Source organism: Capricornis sumatraensis, chromosome 9 (assembly GCF_032405125.1).
Source record: "Capricornis sumatraensis isolate serow.1 chromosome 9, serow.2, whole genome shotgun sequence".
NCBI lineage: Eukaryota > Metazoa > Chordata > Mammalia > Artiodactyla > Bovidae > Capricornis > Capricornis sumatraensis.
The window spans coordinates 47,334,473-47,354,082 of record NC_091077.1 but is presented as its reverse complement, the minus strand read 5'-3'; the positions used below and the strand labels follow the sequence as shown (position 1 = coordinate 47,354,082).

The window sequence follows — 19,610 nt, the reverse complement described above, 5'->3', positions numbered from 1 at the left end:
CAACTGATAGGTTGGGAAATATTAGTAAGGCAGAGAGGACTAGGTCCAGAGTTACTTTCATTGACTCTGAAATGCCTATTTGGCATTCAAGTGGAAATACCAGATGTCAATTGGATATATGACTCAGGTTCAGGAGAGAAGGCTGAGCTAAAGATATAAAATTTAAAGTCATCAGCACATAGATAGTATCTAATGATCTTAGATAGGATCACTAAGGCAATGAGTGTAAAAAGACAGGAGAATTCACAGGACTGGGCACATCTATAGGACATTCTAAAACTAAGACATCAGGGACATGAGAATTAACCAACAAAGATGCAAAAAGTACTCATTCAGGAAGAAAAAACACAGAACAGTATGTTATGCTGGAAGCCAAGTGAAGAATGTATATCAAGGAAGAGGAAGTGATCAGCTATGTCAAAGCACCTAACAGGTCATGTAAGATGAGGACTGAGAACCAACCACTGGGTTTAGCAACATGAAAGCCATGTGTGACCTTGACAAGAACAGTCTCAGTGGAAGCAATGGACAGAGTGTGAAAGTTTTGCTGAACAGGGTAGGAAGAACAGGGTAAGAAATATGTAAGGAGGGCAACTATGAGTGTACACAGGTCTAATGAGTTTTTCTACAAAACGGAACAGAAAACTAGAGTAGGAATTGGTGAGGGAAGTGGAGTCAGGAGGAGTTTCTTATTAAGACAAGAAAACAGCAACACGTTTGCATACTAAGGCAGCAGAGAAAGGGAGAGATTAACAACGCAGGAAAGAGGAATGGAGAGCAGTACAAGGGACTGATATGAGGAGGAGGAGCTGGCCTTAGACAGGAGCAGGGGCAGTCCACCCACAGTAAGAAGAGGGAAAAGTGTCCACAAGCACAGACGTATGAAAGCAAGCGATGGGGATGATGAGAGCACGTGGAGCTTCTCTCCTGATGAGTTCTATTCTCCAAGTTAACAGGAAACTAGGAGGGGGAGGAGACTGGACAGCAGGGCAGGAGAGGCCTGAAATGCTTGCTTGGGACGGGAGCACTGAGGACTACCTGAGGTTGGAGGGGGTGAGCTCTTCAGCCACATTCACTGCGCGGAGGCGGGGGCAGCGCAGCGGAGAGTCAGACTCAACCAAAGTCAGGCTTTAAGCCAGCGATGAGAACAAAACAAGAGGAGGGCAAGAGAACTGATGGGTGCAAGGATGATAATAAAGATTGCCCGCAAAACAGAGGCTCTGCAAGGGGGCAGATAGGGACCTGACGGGGGTGAGAACCAGTGAAAACACGGTATGGTCCATGGCTTGTAGGTTCGGTGAAATCAAAGGATTACTAGAACTGGGGTTCCAGATGGAGAAAGCTGGACATATAGGAGGTAGTGGTCAGAGAGAAGGGAACCTAAAGTTGGGGTCATGGAGGAGCTTCAGTCATTGGGAATAACTAAGAGAATGAATGGCCGAATTGGCACTGAGAATAACACCACTAAAGAAAATGTCATCATGGAAATGCGAGGGCAGGGTAATGGGAGTGACATCTTGGATACCGAAACCACCAAGAACAGCAGCAGCTGGGGGAGTGACAGTGAGACAGGAGGTAAGATCTTCAAGGCAAGCAAGAGAGTAATCAGAGAGATGAGTGACCAGTATAAGGAAACGTGGGTTCAGCCTGTTAATTTATCTCTCGGAGTCTCGGTTTTCTCACTCATGAGTTGGAAATGCTGACAGTCCTTCTAACATGAGTATTTTGGAAGGACTGAGTACGGTGATACAGGGAGAACACCTGTCACCCAGTGGACCTGGCAGACTTCAGCATGCCGGGATATGGAAGTACTTAAAAGGGCACCTGTGAAGTCTTAGGAATATCCGACATCTCTCCGACTAAAGGTAAAAAGTGTGGCTGAAAGGCTCACTGAGCTCAGGACTACCCCACCTTTCATAATCATCATAATTGCCCGGATGTGCACGCATGGCGCTCCCTCTCTGTGGGAGGCTGCGCCTGGCATGACCCTCCCGTCTGCAGCTGTCCACACCCATGTCATCTCCATCTTCCTAGCAGGCTGGTTTCGTCTCTTCCACCCACATGCAGGCACCAGGTGCGCTGCCTTCCAGACTGTCTAATACAGAAGGCAAAAAGCAAACGAACTGTTTTGGCTGCCCTGGTGTTTCTCCCTGTTTTTTATGGCCCAGTTAGTAGAAGAGCTCAGGGAAGTGAAAGTCTCTAATGAAATGGTACCTTCCAACCTGAACTGCACTGAACCCAGAAATGCACAGAGGCTCTAAGACAGCACAGTCTCAGTCACCCATGACAGTCTGCTGGAGCAGTCATCTTTCTACCCAGCATTTCCCAAACACCCTTCTTATCCCTAGTGAAAGTGAAGTCGCTCAGTTGTGTCCGACTCTTTGTAACCCGTGGACTGTAGCCCACCAAGCTCCTCCGTCCATGGGATTCTCCAGGCAAGAATACTGGAGTGGGTTGCCATTTCCTTCTCCAGGGGATCTTCCTGACCCAGGGATCGAACCCAGGTCTCCCACATTGCAGGCAGACGCTTTAACCTCTGCACCACCAGGAAAGCCCTTAAATACAAGAATCCAAGTACTAACATCAAAGATTTCAAGGGAGGAAAGGAAGCCAGGTTGAAAGACAAAGGGGGAGGCGGCAGGAGAAGGGGGGCGAAAGGGGTGGCCTTACAGACGTCTCCTGCCACCTACAGATGCCCAGGCATTATGGGACTTTTCCCTGGGCCTCCAGAGAAGAGAGAACTGGAACTCAGCCCTATCAGAAATCAGACCAGGCCAGAACCAGAATTCGAGTCCTCTGCCAAGAGGAGGTGATCAGTCTCCAATCCTCAGCTCAGGCTGAGGGCCCTTCAACCAGATTCCTGCATCCAGGACCGGGGGACTGAAAAAACAGGGAAGGATAGGAAGGGTTAAGGAGAGGAAAGAGAGAGGGAAGGGGAGAGAGGTCTTGTCCCTAAATTGTATATGAAAATGGAGAGCAGCCACGCTTGTAGGGACACAGCTTCTTGATCCTCGCCCTTTTCTTAGCTAACAGTCACGTGCTTCTTTCTCTAACACAAAAGGACGTTTTGATGCAGCACTGCTGCAGGGAGAAACAAGTCATTAATTTGGAAAAATGGTGGCGTTTCTACAGTTTGCCAGGCTTCCGTCTGTTTGCTGAGGAATCCAGGTTCTGGAAAGGCAAAACTGCACTCCTGTTTACCAACTACCATTCATCACTCTCAGGGCTTTTGACATTGATTAACACTGAAAGTGACATTTGGCTCTGCGCTGCTTTCATATAGACTCATTTCAACTAAGAAACCAATAAGAAATCCTATAGGGGAAAATATTTGGGGGGAGGAGTGGTTTGAGAGTGACATGAAACATTCTTCTGTCCAGCATTTTGGATCATTATCTGGAACTGAAGTAGTGTGTTTTAAGGAGAGAGAGAAATTGGCACGTCACAAGGAAAGGCAGTCAGCCTCTCAAGATAATTCAGAAAGGGGTGCCTCGGGAGGAGAAGAGAGAAACCCAGAGGCAATTCATTAAACAACAACAAAAAAAAGAGGTCAAGGTCTGAAAATGATTATTCAACAGGCAAGTAATTTAACGTGCCATGATTTGCTGTACAAAAGGATCTGTGTTAAGGGAAGGATATTGTTAGATTTAAATTACATTTGGTTTTTAAATTTATAAGCAGATTTTCCAGCACATTAAAAGAAAGCACACCTGTGTACATTTTTTTCCCTCCAAATTTAGTATATCAGCCGTATCTTTCCAGCAAACTTCCTGCGTAGAACAGTTACCACCACAGATTGGAGGTAAATGAGTAAAGTGATTTTCCCATCAGCCTTAAAAGTGCATCTCCTTATGACTCCCCCCTCAGAGCAGGCAAGGGGAATTGCTGCTTTCAAAGAGCCCAGGGTGGGCTTTGGCAGGCATCAGAATCACTCAGAGAACAAGGTTCAAAGGTTAACCTTTTAAGATTAAAAGACAGGTTAAAGACAGCTTCCTGGGTCTCATCCCCAGGAATTCTGAGTCTGTAAGTCTGCAGCGGGGCCTGGGAATCACAGTTCTAGCACCCCCAAGGTACTCTGATGCAGGTGGCCGTGGAACACAGCCTGACAAATCCTGGCTTAGAGAAGATGTCCTCTAGACTACTGTAGCAAGAGAGACAGCCCTGCCTTCTGGTTCCAGCACATTCCCTGGTTCCAGAGTGCTCTATTAAGCTCACACTTGGTGGACAGTTGCTGATCGACACTGTTGAGCTAGGCAAGCCCATCTGTGGGGTTCGGTGTGACACACCCCTGATTTCTCTTTATTCTGTTAGAACGATTACAGGAAGTTATCTATGCAATGCAAGGATTTTGTGGTGGGCGTGCTGGACCTATGCCGAGACACAGAAGAGGTGGAAGCGATTTTAAATGGTGATGTGAACTTCCAAGTCTGGTCCGACCACCACCGTCCGAGTCTGAGCCGGATCAAACTCGCCATTAAGTATGAAGTCAAGAAGGTAAGCTTCCCCACCTCTCCTGGCCTTCCTACCTCCAGGGTTGCTGGCCGACCTTTGTGCTCACACATATTTTGTTCCCACAAGAGGAGGGTGACAACAGCAATTACCCGACCCACCTCTAGACAGGGTCTAGACACCTCCAGCCTTGCAGGACTGCTCAGAGCTCCCTCCTTCACCCCTGGCCCATCAGGAGAGAGAGAGGGTGATAGTCATTCTATGAACAGGCTTTGAGCCTGGAGAATAAGAGAGGGGATTTTCAGCCTCCAAACTACTGGCGAGGACCAGGTTACAGTGAATGCTGCATCAGCTAGCAGGCCAATTCCCAGGTTTTCATGAAAAAACATACCACTCAGTTCTTTCAACAGCACTTATTGAGCTTTCCCTGTGTGCCTGGGGACTTGTGTAGAAAATGTCTTAGTGCAGAGGCTTTGCGGGATCCATGGTTCTGGGTGGCTTAGAGGAATTTCACTCTCAAGGCTTATGAAAGGCTTTAATAGGAAGCATGATTAGACTTCCAAAAGAGTAAGTCCTACCTCCTCAATCAACCTCAAGGTGTCTTTAATGGCCACTGGCACCCAGGAGCCCTCACACCCACAGTGGCTGGTCAGACCGAGGTCCTAAGGAGCAAGGCTCAATTATAGTTCCACTCTGGATGTATTCTGGATTTTGTAGAATCTTCTATATTAGACGACATCATTCATCCTGATGAAAACCGCAGAGCTCCAAAGATCCATGTGCTTCAGTACCAGCTGCGCTTTCCAAAGAAGCAAATGGCTGATCAGTCTTTAAGGGTTGTTTGTTTCCATCTATTTTACAGGGTGACTACTGGGGGTATTCCCAATACCCCCAGATTGGCTTCTTGGCATTTTTCTTCTTGTTTGCTTATCTTAGTTTGTGTGGGGTGAACCATTCTTCAACAACAGTATATGGTATTCATCTAGAGAGAGCTTCTAAGTATGATAAAAATCTTCCTGTCCTTTTAATAATAATCAAAAATTCTAGGAAAAATTCTAGGAAAAAATCTCTTTTTTCAAAGACTGTGAGTCCTGAAGATAAAATTGATAAACCATGGGAAAGGTAGCCTTAGATAAATATTCAAAAGCATAGAGCTATGGGAGGGGAGGAGTTGGGCTGCAGTTTCAAGTATGTACAACCCTACTGACCAAGTGTAAGGGGACTCACATCTTAGCTTATCTCAAGAGCTCGCCGAGACTGTTCACCAAACTACAGCAAGCAAGCGTTTCCTAAAGGTGCTGAGATATTCACGGTCTTGGAGTTCAGAGACACCCTGCTGTAGACTGCTTGTTATGGTGATAACAAGCCTTGAGTTTCTAGCATTTCCTTTCTTCTCCAAGCTGTGGTATTATCCTGTCTTCTACCACAGAATGAAAGGGGAAGATGTATTTGACACCCCAAAGAAAAGGAGATGCTTGATATTTGTAGATTAACGTTCACAGTTTGGGCTCTTCACAAACAATCCCAACAGCCCAGGAAATGCAAGCATTCACCATATTTCTGAAACATAAATTCAAACCTCTTAGCAAACCAGTCACTGAGGGTGAATCCTTCAGCTAGTTCAGAGTATGGCCACCACTTCAGAGCCTATAATGTTCCTCCTCATTGTCAGCTATCAAGTACAAAATGGCCCTGGTGATGAATGAGAAGAAAAAGTGAAACACTATAAATGGGACAGTTTTGTTCAGAATAAAAAGGTTTTGTGAGGGAAATTATTTATTCTAGTAATATCAGGAGAGTCATAGAGGTCTCAAGAAACACCTATCATGAATGTCAAGAGTCTACTGCAATCCATAGGTAGGGAGACAATAAATAACATGACCTGCATAAAATGTCAACCTTGCTCCCTTCAAAAATCTCCAATAGGTAAATTCTCTCAAATCACATATGCCATCATGCTACCTAGACTGACTCAGAGTTTTCCTTGACATTTATTCTATCATGAATTACCAGCAAAAATACCTAATATTTTAAAATCTTATTAATATTGTAATGAGATTTCATTTTTAATTTATGAACTTTAGCAATGCTTGCATGGGCACGGTCTAACCCTGGGTCTTTGAATTATGAAACGACCAGCACCAAGGCCTATTTACACCTGACATATATATGAGTCTTCAGGCTAGAATATAAAACCATAAAAAAAAAAGTCCTAGGACTTGCCATATATCAAATCAAACCATTAATTCAGTGATTAAAACAAACTAGTTATTCTTGGCAGTTCCATGAGCTGCTAATAGGTCTGACCTTAAAAAAAAAAAAAAAAAGCTTTACATTCAAATAAATTTAGAGACCTTGAGTTACACAGAGTCAAAGAGATTTCTTTGCTTAAAGACATCATAGAGCCTTGATCATGCACTGCTACTGTAAAAGAAGAAGAGTGCAATATGTATTACTGGACCGCAATACTCTCTTTCTCATGGAGCGTCTGGTAAGACTGGTTTTCCATGCAACAGCCTCAATGTTTATGAAATGCATAAATCTGAGTGGCATGGGTGCTGCTCTGTGGCTGGTACTGCACCCCAGATTACATCCTTCCTCTGAATGTTAACCTTTTCTCAGGCATCACCCTAATGTCTGGTCCCCTGGCTGCCTCGGCCATAACATCAGCCTCCATGAGATAAAGACAATTATCCTACCATGACACAAGGGACCACTTAGGAAAGAAGGATGAAGAGAGTGTCAGGAGATTTCTAGCATGATCCTTACATTTAATGGCCACACGGTCTTGGATAAGTCCTTGGAGCTCTTTGGGCCTTATTCCCATTCTGAAAAATAGGTGTATAAGCTTTTGCTTCACAGGATTTTCTATGAACTTTCAAAGGAACTGATACAAGAGGAAATGCTCTGCAAACTGAAAAGGTCTCTACAGCTCCTCAGGGAAGTATCATCATTGTCATTCAGCAATGCTCCCCCTTCTTTGGAACTGGAGGGGTTCTTTTATCCCCAGAAACACCCTCTAGCTTGTCCTTTGTTATCTCCCTGACTCTTTGTGACCCCATGGACAGTAGCCTACCAGGCTCCTCTGTCCATGGTATTTTCCAGGCAAGAGTGCTGGAGTGGGCTGTCATTTCCTTCACCAGGGGATCTTCCCGATCCAGGGATCAAACCCAGGTCTCCAGCACTGCAGGCAGACGCTTTACTGTCTGAACCACTAGGGAAGCCCATTCTATCCTCTAGAATGCTAGAAATGTCCCCCTGGGGAAGGACATCATCCCTATAGCCTAAAACTCCTCTCCCAAAGACCAAAAGGCCTTGTGAGGATATGGTTGTTCTCCATGATTTCTGCCTTAATAGGGGGACTCAGCATCCCCACTGTGTTAGAAAGGCAGTGTTGGAGAAGTGGCTAAGTGGGTACCCTTATAGGTTAATCACTGTCCAACCACTAATTAATGGGGTCGCTTAGGTTATGCAGTATACATACACACCATACATACAGGCCTTCATCTTTTCCCCCACAGTCGATCTGGCTGTCTCCTCCATTTCTATCTTTGTCCCCAGGGAACTATGCATAAACGTCCTTCTTAAAGGCTCTCCTCTCCCTTTGCAGAGCAACTCTAAATAAATGCTTAGGGACTTTGAGCCTCACCAACTGGAAGGAACTAATCAGTCTCTGAATCCACTCAGGTTCAGTTGGGCCCAGGCCACATCTGTAAGGAAAGCCCATTGTCTGGCACATGGTCACTGCTGAGTGACTGGTCACAGAGACTGAGACACAGCCCTTGGTGCTCCTTTTAACATGTCCAGCTGAAGACTCACAGCTGGGCCCTTCACTCCCATGCCCCACCCATCTTCTCCTCTTTATCACTTCATTTCTAGTCTTACAGGCATGCTCTTTTCCTCTCTTCCCCCTGTGTCATCTCTTTTCTTCCTGACTTCAGGTCTGCCTTGATGAGGATCAGGTAAATCTCCATTCACTCTAAGAACTTTGTAGGCATGGGTCTTCCCAGCTCAAAGCGCCCATGGAGAGTGAGACAAGAGACGTTAACTCCACCTGTAGAAGAGATGCAGGCCCCCTTGGACATAATTAAGCAAAAGACTGCTACAAAAAAAAAAAAGAAGTACATGAATATTTTGTCCAAAATTATATTAGTGTCATTGCAGAAAGCATGTCTATTATTAGGCAATATCACCAATAAGGGTGGTTCATTTAACCTGACAAGTTGTTTTAGCCCCAGTCTATGTGCTCTATAGACACTGATTAGCCTGCCAAGGACCCTGAGAAAAGGAAGACACAATCTTGCCCTTAAGGAGCTGTCAGTGCAGTGAGTAAGGTACAGGTAGATATGCTATGACCATAAAAGCAACAGCCTCTGTACTCAGCTAACTGAACAAAGTAGAGTTCAGAGCAGTTACCTTTTTCAGACTTCCAGGTGGCCCTCAGTTCTAGCCTCTTGACACAAGGCTTGATTTGGAGGATGTAATCATGGTCCTTCCAACTTATGAGACCCACCCACTCTCCTCTAGAAGTAGCTCCACTCAGCTGAGCTTCCAGATCCCAGAATTTCAGAGGTAGCCCCCCACCGGACTCTGCCAAGCTCCTAGGTGATTCTTAGCCCAGAAATCTAGTATCACGTAAAATAAAGACCTAGGATAGGACCATGGGAGATGGAGAAGACTGCAGGTGGAACCCTCACTAGCCCCACTTAGTAACACTGTCCCCTTTTGCTTCACACAGCATATTGTACTAAGGAAATAAGATCCCCTGGGATCTGCATCCACTGGCTCACTCATCATTTCAGTAGCATTTACTGCTGTCTACCACGTTACCAGCTCTGAGTTCAGCACTGGAGAGACTGAGAAGCCCCAAGCCTTTCCCTTGAGGGGTACACAGTAGCAATGGACAGAGATGTGTGAACAAAGCATCTCCGTCCTGTCTGAGCAAGGTACACAGGATTAAGAAGGGGGTGGCAGGGGGGTCAGAGGAAGCACTGACCAGCTCAGTCTGGATATCAGGAGAAGTTTCCCAGAAGTGGACATACTCGAGGTGGGGCTTAAAGAATGAGAGGTGCTGGATGTGATGGGATGGCAATTTAGGTAGAGAGAGGTTAAAGTTAAAAAGCCACAGACACCTAGGGAAAAATGGCACATTTAGGAAAGAAACATGTTTATAGGAGGATGTGACTGAGGCTGTACTACTGTGGGAAAGAAACAAACCGGAAAGCTTGTCAGAAGCAGATCCTCGAAGGTATTACACGCCAGGCACAAGCACTTGGACCTTATCCTGCCAGCGCTAGCCTACAGAATTTCCTATGATGATGGAAATGTTTTGTTTCCTATTGTCTAATATGGTAGCCACTACCACATATGGCTACTTCACTTGAAATGTGGTTAATGTAATTATGAAACAGAATTCTTAATTTTGCATTCATTAATTAAAATTTCAATAGGCAATTGCGGCCAGTGGTTACCAAACTAGACAGTATGATGGTACGTCCTCATTCATGCAGTCAACAAGCTTTCACTGAGTGACTATAAAGCATGCTGTGCTAATCACGGAGGATGTGGTATAGTGACTGGAATTGACATGAAGCTAACCATTGTGAGGAAGACAGGTATTACTCAAAACATCACACCAAAAAATTGTAATATTCCAACTGAAATAGTGTTACAAAACAGAGAATCATGACTTTACAACTTCTAAAGACAGACACAACCTAACTGGGGAAGTCAATAAAGACTTCTTGGAGGAACTCATGAGAAAAGTTAACCAGAGGTGTGGAGGGTATTTCTGGCAGAAAGAATGCGTTCAAAGCTGTTAAGAGCATGCACAAAGGCCCTGTGGTGAGAAGAAATACAGCATATAAAAGGAACTGAAAGAATGTGGATGTGGCAAACTCAGAGGCATAAGGAAGAATAGGGAGTGGGGTGAGTCTCGAGAGGCAGACAGGAACCAGACCAGGCAGAGGCTTGTAGACCATGCAAAAGGATTTTGTTTTTGTTCCTTTCTTTAGGAACAGTAGGAATCCACTGGAGGATATTAATCAAGGTGGTTGTAAAGATTATGACAGAAAGCCTCTGAGAAATGCTGGAAGGCAAAAAGGGTAGGTGTGGATACAACATAATTGTTCAGCAAAAGGGACAGACTATTAATCAAGGCAGGTGAAGTTATGCTGTGTTAACAAGCAAAACCAAAGCTGTATGGGCTGTTAACCAGGAAAAAAAAAAAAAAGATTTATTTATTGCTCATCACTGGACAGCAAGGAGATCAAACCAGTCAATCCCAAAGGAAATCAACCCTGAATATCCATTGGAAGGACTGATGCTGAAGCTGAAACTCCAATACTTTGGCCACCTGATGCAAAGAACTAACTCACTGGAAAAGACCCTGATGTTAGGAAGGATTGAAGGCAGGAGGAGAAGGGAGTGACAGAGGATGAGATGTTTGGATGGCATCACCAACTCAATGGACATGAGTTTGAGCAAGCTCCGGGAGTTGGTGAAGGACAGGGAAGCCTGGCATACTGCAGTCCATGGGGTCACAAAGAGTCAGACACGACTGAGTGACTGAACAGCGACAAAATAATCACTCATCCTATTTCCATCTTGCAACAGAATTCAGAGGAATTCATTCAGGAACCGAAAATGATAGAATAGCTACCACCTCAAATATTTCCACCCTGCCAAAGGGAAATCCAGCCCTGGAGGGTCTCATATCAGCAATTAAACACTTCCACCTGGAAGGGACACACGGTGCTTCTGCTTACAACTCATAGACAACAATTAGTCACATAACCCAAGCTGCCATAAGCAGGGCCAGAAAGCATTAAATAGTCCTCATTTGAAATAGTCATGCATTTGAAAAGAGAAAAATAAAAGGAGCTATTTGGTAAATAGTACTAAAGACAACCAACAGGAAAAAATTTGAGGAAATTCATATGAAGAGCATCTTCATCTCTGTAAATAGGAAGCAGAATCACCCTCTGAAGTAGAAGGCAGCCTGAAAAAAGAAAAAAAAATTTTAAGGTTTGAGAAGGGAATTCTCTGGTAGTCCAGTGGTCTTCCAATGCAGAGGGTGTGGGTTCAATCCCTGCTAGGGCAGCTAAGATCTCATATGCCTCGTAGCCAAAAAACCAAAAAACATAAAACAGAAGCAATACCGTAACAAATTCAATAAAGACTGCAAAAAATGGTCCACATTGAAAAAAAGTATCTTAAGAAAAGTCTGGGGAAAATTCTGTAGGAGATGAGAGAGAGAGCTGAACAACAGAGCCAACAGTCCGGGCAGCATTAGAGATTATAAATTCTTTGGCAACAGCCTGTATTCTTAAAAAAAAATGAAAAATCTCTACAAAAAAATGGAAATGTGTGAAGTCAATGTCCTCCATGAACCTCAATTCCCTGCTGTGAACTTCAAGATTCTTTCATGGACATGGAGCCCAGAAGTACACAAAATGTGCCCACAGGGCACAGCACGCAGGTTCCCTCAGAGACCACCAAGGTGGGTGGGGCAAGCTCAGAGGGGAGAGGCATGGGGGGAACATCCCACCCACATCACCACCCTGTCTAAAGCTGGGCCAGGGCCTCTAACAACCGCAGAAGTCCCTTTTGCTTCTTTCTTCAAAAATTCACCATCTTGTGCACATTTGACAGTCGTGCCATAAGTTGGCCCATTGTTCCACCTGGAAAAAATCCCATGAGAAGATGACAGAAACTGTTGCATAGCGATTTATAGTGGCCAGGAGTGTACCTGCTCACATCCACCACTCACTAAATATGTGGCATTAGTAACTCCAAGGTACTTAATCAGCTGGCTGGCAGGAGCCCCGTGGATAGGGCGGATGCTCCTCCAACCCTCAAGAGCCTCCTGGCCTAAATCTGTGCTGGGAGAGACCATGAGGCCCAGCAGCAGACGCACAACTGACTGAAACCCCTCCCCCTAGTGTGGTGACCACCGGCAGGGACACCAGAGAGGGCAGCTGACCTCTACTGAGGTTCAGAGTCGTTTCCTCCGTCTGCAGAGAGCACAGGGAATGTGTGGACACCAGGGTTTTCTAAAGGACGTCTGAGAGGCCAATCAGACACTCAAATGCTCTGAGCAGACTTTCCCCCGCTGTGTTTTCCTGCTGAGACATCATTGTGAACAGATGCTCAGAGTTAAGAAGACCAGAACTGTCACAAACACAGTCTGGCTGGTCAGACACCACCCCAGACTGTGCTGCAGGATGCCCAAGAGCTGTCAAACGCTATTGGAACCCACTGGTATAGAAAACATCAATCAGCGTCCTCTCTGGGGATGCTTCTCAGCACTTTGGAGGTGCTAGCCTGGTCACATGGCGCAAAAACGACCAACTTCCATTCATCTCTTGGCTCACAGGGGCTATCTTTGGCCTTGGAAAAGTAGTTTTGTTTTTCTCAAGCAGCAACCTTAAGAAGGACTAATGCAAGTATGTGTGTATCCCTTTTCTTCCTGGAAAAACTCTCAAGAGAAGAAAAATAAGTGCTGTTGGGCAGCAGTTTACTATTGTGGCTGAAAACCTGGCCACATATGTGGGACTGCAAATCCCAAGTCCTTCATTTACCACACAGGTGGCTTTAGATCTTTCATCTCTGGGGCTCAGTTTTCTATTCTGTACAATGGGAACAAATAACAGTGCCTATTAAATAATAATCTATGTTTACCAATATAGCTTTATTTTGGGGGGCTCCAAAACCACTGCAGATGGTGGCTGCAGCCATGAAATTAAAAGACGCTTGCTTGGAAGAAAAGCTATGACAGCCTGGACAGCATATTAAAAAGCAGAGACATTACTTTGTCAGCAAAGCTCCACTTGGTTAAAGCTATGGTTTTTCCACTAGTCATGTATGGATGTGAGAGTTGGACTGTAAAGAAAGCTGAGTACCGAAGAATTGATGCTTTTGAACTGGAGAAGACTCTTGAGAGTCCCTTGGACTGCAAGGAGAACAATCCTAAAGGAAATCGGTCCTGAATATTCACTGAAGGACTGATACTGAAGCTAAAACTCCAATACTTTGGCCACCTGATGCAAAGAACTGACTCACTGGAAAAGACCCTGATGCTGGGGAAGATTGAAGGCTGGAGGAGAAGGGGACGACAGAGGATGAGATGGCTGGATGGCATCACTGACTCAATGGACTTGAGTTTGAGCAAGCTCTGGGAGTTGGTGATGGACAGGGAAGCCTAGTGTGCTGCAGTCCATGGGGTCACAGAATCAGACACAACTGAGTGACTGAACTGAACTGAACTGAACTGAATATACTTAGAACACAGTACATAATGTTAGCTAATAGAAACTATATGCCATGTTGTTCTTACAAGCAGAACCTATCCATAGGACAAAACCAGTTTTTCTCAACCTCAGCACTATTGACATTTGGGGCCAGACAATTCTTCACCAATGGGCACTGTCTTGTGTATTTAAGGATATTTAACAACATCCCTGGCCTCTATCTACTAGGTGCCAGTAGCACCCTTCTCGCAAGTTGTGTCAACTAAAAGTGTCTCTAAGTAATGGTCTCTAAAATCCCTGGGGGAAGGTGTGGAGACAAAATCATTCCCTGTCGAGAATCTCTGGGATGGTTTTGGGGATCAAGGCTATAACCCCTTCACTGTAAACCACTGAGGACAGGAACTGCAGTTCTCCAAGGATGCACGGCATTTGTAGATCAAACAGATCAAAATCAAATGCAGTGTATCTCTCTGGAACAAACTAAGTTCTCCTACTTAGCTGCACAAAGGAACCACCTGGCTACTTTGTAAAAAAACATCAATGTCAGTGTCCCAGCCACAGAGCTTCTAATCCAGTTCTCCTGGGTGGGAGCCCAGGGACTGCATTTTTTGAAAGACTCTCTAATGATTCTAAATTTTGTAAAGACTGAGTTCCTGGTGGGTGGGACCTCTCCTCAATCATCTTGGTCTCTGAAGACAGAGAACTAGTTCTCCATCTGCACATAATACTGTGCAGGCTCTGCGGTGAGCAGATGAATAGACAGATGGGAGGAAATATGAAGACACAGGTCTTACTGCACTCCAGACATCTGTAATTCCTCTCATAATCAAAAATCCATACAACAGAATTCAGCTGATGTTCCAGGCTGGCCTGAGAGCATGGGGCCATCATCCCATTCCCTCCACTGCTCGCCTGTGTGCCTTCTGGGTTTGTTTGTAACTGGAAAAGAGCTCTGACTCTGCAGAGAAGCCCTCACAGTGGTTCATGGCCTGGCAGCCTCAGGGATGGAGAAGAGTGGTGGGTGGCTTCAGGGTGGCCCCGCACGTCAGGGAGAGGCAGTGGGGCCTCTGTCCTCATAGGGGAGCTCAGATCACTGAAGAGTTCCAGACTGGGTCTGAGGAGCACACATCTGCTCCCTGGCCTGAGTTTCTGACCTGCCCCCACACCGTGCCTGGCTCAGCTTTGAGAGGGACAAGCAGAGCACCCAATGCGTCCTCTCTGCCCTTCCTCAGGCCTGCTGCGATCTCTCACGCAGCTTTCTCTAGACAGCAAATACTACTGCACACTTGCAAAAGAGATTTCAGTTCCTCCAAGTCCACACAACCAGACAAGAAACTACTGTCTTTTTGGCTATTTTGCTGCCTTTTGTTCACTTCTTTGAATATATAAATATTTGCATGAAAGGATAATCCTTTTAAGCATTTTTCTTCTTCTCGGTGCCATGTAACCTTAGCTTATGGGCCTTTTCCTTATACCCATTGTGAACTGCATCTGTTAAGGTATTCAGAAGCTGATTATTTATTACATTCTGATTTACGGGCTAACAAGAAGAGAGGAATTTGAGGAGCACTCAAGGAAGGAATATAAATCCCCACTGCCTCCAAGAAATAGATGCAAACCAGATGCATCTACTAACCAGCTTGTCTTGTGGAAAGGACAAAAGCCATTTTCGAACTGTCACTTTTATCCCAGAGTCTAATAGATCTTAGAAATTAGGCACCACCTCCCCCCACCCAAGGACCTGTAATTAACTCAAACAATTAAGCTCAAGACGAACTCCACCTTTGTGTCTCATGATTTCTGTACTAAATGCTCATATATGGATTCAGAGTCTTAATGAGCATTTGATCTGTTATATATTCCTCCCATTATATACCATAATGCATTACTCTTTTATTAACATTCAGCTGCCTAAGGTCACTTGCAAATTTCTTGATGGAAAGGGAGTTTTGTGAGTATAATTGTGAATAAAAATCTTTGCTTAATAGAGATGCTTTGATTTATATAATCCAAGCCTTAGTCCTATCTTGTCTGGATTACTACAGCAGCCTCCAGCTGACCACCTGCCTCTGCCCTTAGCAAACCCCACCTTCTCCTCACCAACACACACGAGCAACAGTCAGAGAACTTTCTGAAATCGATCTCATCAGTCCCCACTTAAATATTCCATCTAAAAGTGAGCAAGAAAGGCACAGTCCCTGCCTCCAGGGAGTTCTGAGTCTAATAAGCATCACTCCCAGAAGCAGAGCTGGAGACAAGGGTCCTTGTGCAAGTGAGTGAGAAGCCTGCAAGGAAGGGCAGAAGCAGTCTGAGGCAGGAGCAGCTAAGCGGAGGGGTGGTCTCAGTGGAGCCTCTCTGAAGAGCCCTGCAGGCGTGTTGCCACGTGACTCCCTCTCTCATCAGTCACTCTCCATCTCCATGCCCTCTCTTAGAGTAAATATCATTCGTCACTTATTTACCTGTTTACTGTCGATTTCCCTCACCACAGTAAGCTCTATGGTGGCAGCTCTCCACTGTATTCCTAGCCTAGAGCAGACCCAGGCAAGCAGAATATTCTCAAAAATATTTACTAAATAAGTGATTTACTGAATGAGTTTTCCTCCAGTTTTTAGTTTTCTCAAATACAGCAAAACCCCATGTTTAAGGTGAGATACATCCCTAAAAGCTGTTGGGGAAATTCTCAGGATTCTCTTGAGAAATAAAGTGAGATGAACAGGAAATGAGCCCATGATGACCTGCTACACATTAGGCATTGCTTGTCTCCTTCCTAAACTCCCACAACTACGGGCACAGAGTCCATGGTGACTCAACAGCATGATTGATGGCCTTATTTTATTTTAAAATGAAAAGAAAGAAAGGTCATTTAAATACAAAATACCATTGTTTGATTAATACAGTTAATAGTAATTTGGCCAGCAAGCTGCATCCTGAAGAAATTACAAATCAATTAATCTTTTTATACTTAGTGTTCCATAATAAAACCACCAGCTATGTCATCATCTGACTGCTTTGCTTGCTCCCTTCTCTGGTAAGGTGTTAGCTCTTCCTGAACTCACAAGGCAGACTTGTGAGCCTCACGTGACACCTATTATCAGCTAAATCTGTAGACATTAAAACGCTAAGACCCCAGTCCTGTCATCAGAAGCTTACATCCTCAAGGGCTCCACACTTCTGAGTCCAGTCCTTTATCCAATGAGAAAAGGAAAGATTCATTCAGGGCAAAAGTGTTGTGGGAAATCCTCACGGAGGCAGAGGAGGCAGATGCTTAGTCAGACCTTGGAAGGTGTGTCAGAGGGATTCCAGATGGAGAACACAGTGGAGCAGAGGATAAAGCTGTGAGGATGTCTGCACAATCAGAGGCGGTCGGGTAAGGGCACAGGGGAAGAGAGGCTGTGGTAGAGGGGACCAAAGCCGGGGCTGGGGTGGGCGAGGTTAGGAGTTGAAGGAAGTACAACCCACTGGGGAAGCAGGGCCACCTCTGATGGGCTGTGAAGAAGTCGTGCTGAAATGCACAGCCTTCATTCTGTAACAGAAAGGGGATCCTTGAGTTGTCTACGCAGTTTGCCTTCACAATTTTACTTATTATACAAACAGCATTTGAACAATAAGAAGAGTATTTAAAAGGAAAAGAATAGTCTACAGTTACATGCCCCATATATCAATTGCTTTTATTTGTTTACATCTTTCCCATTCTTTGCCAGAGTAGGCATGTATTTACATACTTACAGCTATAGGGTAAATAATCTTGTGATTGAATTTACCTAGCATTAGAAAATAAATATTTTCTATTTTTTATTTAATTATCATGTTTATGTCAGCATAAGATTGATATATCATTGTTTCAATCTTCTCTATTAATAAACATTCACTTTTTATATATTTATATTTTACTCCACATATTTATGGATATATTTATCTATTTATTTATACTAAATATATATATATTTACTCTATATTTACAATAATATCCATATATATTTCATCTCCATATATATCACTTTCCTTCCTTCTTTTCTGTTATTTCTGAGAATTGGGTTTCTGACAGTGAGGCTATTGTGTCACAGATATTTGTGAAACACACTGCAAAATTATTTTCCCAGAGGGCTACACCATTTTTCAATGTCGACAATATTCTACAACTAAACTGGCTTCATCAATACTTTGTAAGCATTAAGTATCATTAGGATTTTTCCTTTAAGAGATGTAAAGTACTATCTTATGCAAATTTTAAAATTCATTCCTATGATCACTAGGCAGATGAGCATTTGAATTCCCCCTGTGCACAGCCACTCATTACACCACACCACCAATATCCTTTAGTATTTCCATACTGAACCCTTGATCTTTTCCGTATTGATGTGGATGGCTCCTGAGCAATATAGAACGTTTTACACATTTGTGGCCAAGTCAGTGGTATGTCAGGACTGTAGGTAGCCTTGCTTCCATAAGACAGTTCTAGGAGCACGATGATGTTTATACAAGTACAAGGACTAGCTAAGATGCTTCAGGAGGAGTCCAGGCGTTCCAGGGGAGGTGATGAGGGCCTAAATATAACAAAGCAATAGCTATGATCAATAAAGATGGAATCTGTACAACTGTTAACTTTGGAGGTAAAAAACAGGACTTTGTAATCCATGGCACAAGCTCAGCCTAGAAGCTTCTGTAGGAGTCTACCAAAGGATAAATTGCTTTACTCGGATTCTAAGTTGCCCTAACAGAGACTTCATCTAGGTGAGGGATGGATCTGGAGGCTCTTTAGGAGCTTGGAGGATTCTGAAGAAGGATGGAAAAGCTCAGAGCCCACATGGACGGAGGGAGGACTGGGCAGAGGGCAAGGAAAGAACCGGGACCCAGAAGGTAAGGAGAGGAGATACTCAGAAAGAAGGCATGCAGAACAGCTTAGAGACGCTCTCTAGCATTGAGTGCCAGTCCTGTTCCCGCTCACCGTTTGCATGCTGCATCCTCAGAGCAATCTCATCATCTTTTCCCTATTTTAATGACAAAGGAAACAAGTCCCAGAGAGGGATAACAAGTCACTGAAAATTAGGCAGCTGGTAAGCAGCAGGCAGGGAGTTCAACTCACACGCCTGGTCCCAAACCTGTGCTGTTAACTACCACAATGTGCTGGGACCCTCTTGGCCTAGGAGGCTGTGAGTGGGTTCCCCAAAGAAGAAGACAAAGGGAGACAGTAAACCCAAAGAACCAGACACCCTTGCTCAAGTCCACACGCCCTGTGCATGAAGGCAGAGCAGCACGAGGAGCTGGAGGAGGGGTCTGGCTACATAAGCTAACACAGCCAGGGTCTCCAGGAATACTCACCCTCTCTCCAGGTCCTCAGCTACCCCTTCCCATCCAGTTTCCCCAGATTATTTTCATGGGATGCACAATAACACTTAATTTTCTAAAGAAGGACCCTCATTCAATGGGCAAAAAGGAAATTTTTTAATGTTTGCTCATTCAGAAGCTGCTTTTAGTGACCATCAGGCTGAAATTCAGTAAAATGAAGACCCATTAGGGAGGATTTATAAAAACAAAGTTCCAACAACCAAATCCATTAGCACTAGTTATAGGTCTTTAGCTGATAATAAACCACTTCCCAGAGAAAACTGACATCAGGGTGGGTGACCTATACACATACAGACACGTCATGTTCTATTATAACTGTATACTCATAAACAGTACACACGTATCCCAAAGGATATGTTACGTGGTTGCTAAAGACTTCCTCCTGAAATAACTGGCTCCCTTTCAGATAATCAATGCACTGAAAACCAGACCTTTCCACATGACATGGAAACAATATTTTGTGTGGGGTAGTAATTAAGAGTCATGAGCTGTGGGGTGAGACAGCTGGGGTGAGCCTGGGCAAATCACTTAAGCTTGATTTTCCTTCATCTGTAAAGCAGGGTA

The 19,610-nt window shown here is 44.5% G+C and overlaps 1 protein-coding gene across 4 annotated transcripts in view; it reads left to right on the top strand.

Annotated features, from left to right (window-relative positions):
* Positions 1–19,610, top strand: part of TRPC7 (transient receptor potential cation channel subfamily C member 7) — a 139,898-nt gene that overhangs the window by 35,066 nt on the left and 85,222 nt on the right. For 2 of the 4 annotated variants that reach the window (XM_068980043.1, XM_068980044.1), the window contains exon 2: positions 4,312–4,494. The exons of the other annotated variants lie outside the window; for them this stretch is intronic. In XM_068980043.1, coding sequence (XP_068836144.1) covers positions 4,312–4,494 — 183 coding nt within the window. The remainder of the gene's footprint in view (positions 1–4,311; positions 4,495–19,610) is intronic. 4 annotated transcript variants of the gene reach the window in all.